The following is a 1,095-nucleotide window of genomic DNA, read 5'->3' as shown; positions in this document are numbered from 1 at the left end:
GGTCCGAAGACGTCAAGGGCCTGGAAGCCAGTGAAGAGGACCATGCCAAAGTTGACGGGGCGCGTGTCGTTGGCCGGAGCATCGCTGGCGGGGGCCGTAGCGGCGGCCATGGCGAACAGCGCCGACAGCGGAAGCGTGGGCTTCATCGTGGCGACTCAAGTTGGCTCCGTGAGCGAGTGTGGGTTTGGGATACGATCAATGTCAAGGCAGCAAATCTTTGCTCTGTGATGCTGAAGAAGGATTGAGCTCGACGAATCGTCAAGAACACTGTGTTGTACGATTCACGAGACGAGCCCGGGAGTTGATATAGCTCCGAAGCGGACACACCATGGCATGGATATTCGGCTGGAGCACGATTCTGCCATCCTAGATTAGCCTCACCCTGGCCTCGCGCAACATCTGGTCGACCATGTCGGGGTCGCCAATCAAGAGCCAGCGAAACTTGCTCGCAATAAGCCCTTGAACGTTCAGGTTACGGAAAACCCACTCCGTCCCACATTATGGGGTTCACCGGGAAGAGGAGGTGACGCAGATGACATGGCTGATGCAGCAGCTTGGTTGCGTCGGTCTTCGCTAAGGGAGGATCCGGCTCCTTGCTGAAGGGCGTGCCTTGGCGGGGGATTGCCCAGATTGCGCGCATACATTGCTGATCGTTGCAGAGTGGTGTCTCTCGGGAGTAGCGATGGAGGCTACGTAGGGTGGGTGAGGCTTTGGTTCTTTGGATGCAGGCAACATTTCGTCAGGTGATGTTGGCACTCTAGGGTCTGTGCCGCCGTCAGCCTGAGGTAGTATTCGAGCTCGAATCCTCTGGTATCATAGCTGCGAGGTGTCAATTTGGGTGATGAATATCGAGCACAGCCCACAAGTGAGGCGATTCTGCCATTGCCTGACGAGGCAGAGAAGCTGTCGGCGAATCCAAAATGCGTGGCCCTGTAGTTCTAGGATGGAAGGTTGTCGTTCATTTTAGGTGTCTCACTCCAGGCGGCACTTCAGGGAGATGCTGCTACATCAAGGAGCCAGGATCAGAGGGGCAGCGGCAGGACCTCTTGATGCCCCCGCACCGCCGAGGAGCTCAGGCAGGTGCAGCTACCCCAC

General features: G+C 57.4%; 1 protein-coding gene across 1 annotated transcript in view; it reads right to left on the bottom strand.

Moving 5' to 3' along the window:
- The window catches only part of VDBG_04810 (DJ-1/PfpI family protein), a gene marked incomplete at both ends in the record, with an annotated part of 1,134 nt that extends 988 nt beyond the window's left edge, over positions 1 to 146 (bottom strand). Inside the window, one exon of the mRNA XM_003005158.1 lies at positions 42 to 146. Coding sequence (XP_003005204.1) covers positions 42 to 146 — 105 coding nt within the window. The remainder of the gene's footprint in view (positions 1 to 41) is intronic.
- Between the last annotated feature and the right edge of the window lie 949 nt (positions 147 to 1,095).

The sequence above is a fragment of the Verticillium alfalfae genome, genomic scaffold (genome assembly GCF_000150825.1).
Source record: "Verticillium alfalfae VaMs.102 supercont1.5 genomic scaffold, whole genome shotgun sequence".
Classification (NCBI taxonomy): domain Eukaryota; kingdom Fungi; phylum Ascomycota; class Sordariomycetes; order Glomerellales; family Plectosphaerellaceae; genus Verticillium; species Verticillium alfalfae.
This window is presented reverse-complemented; position numbering and strand designations above follow the sequence as displayed.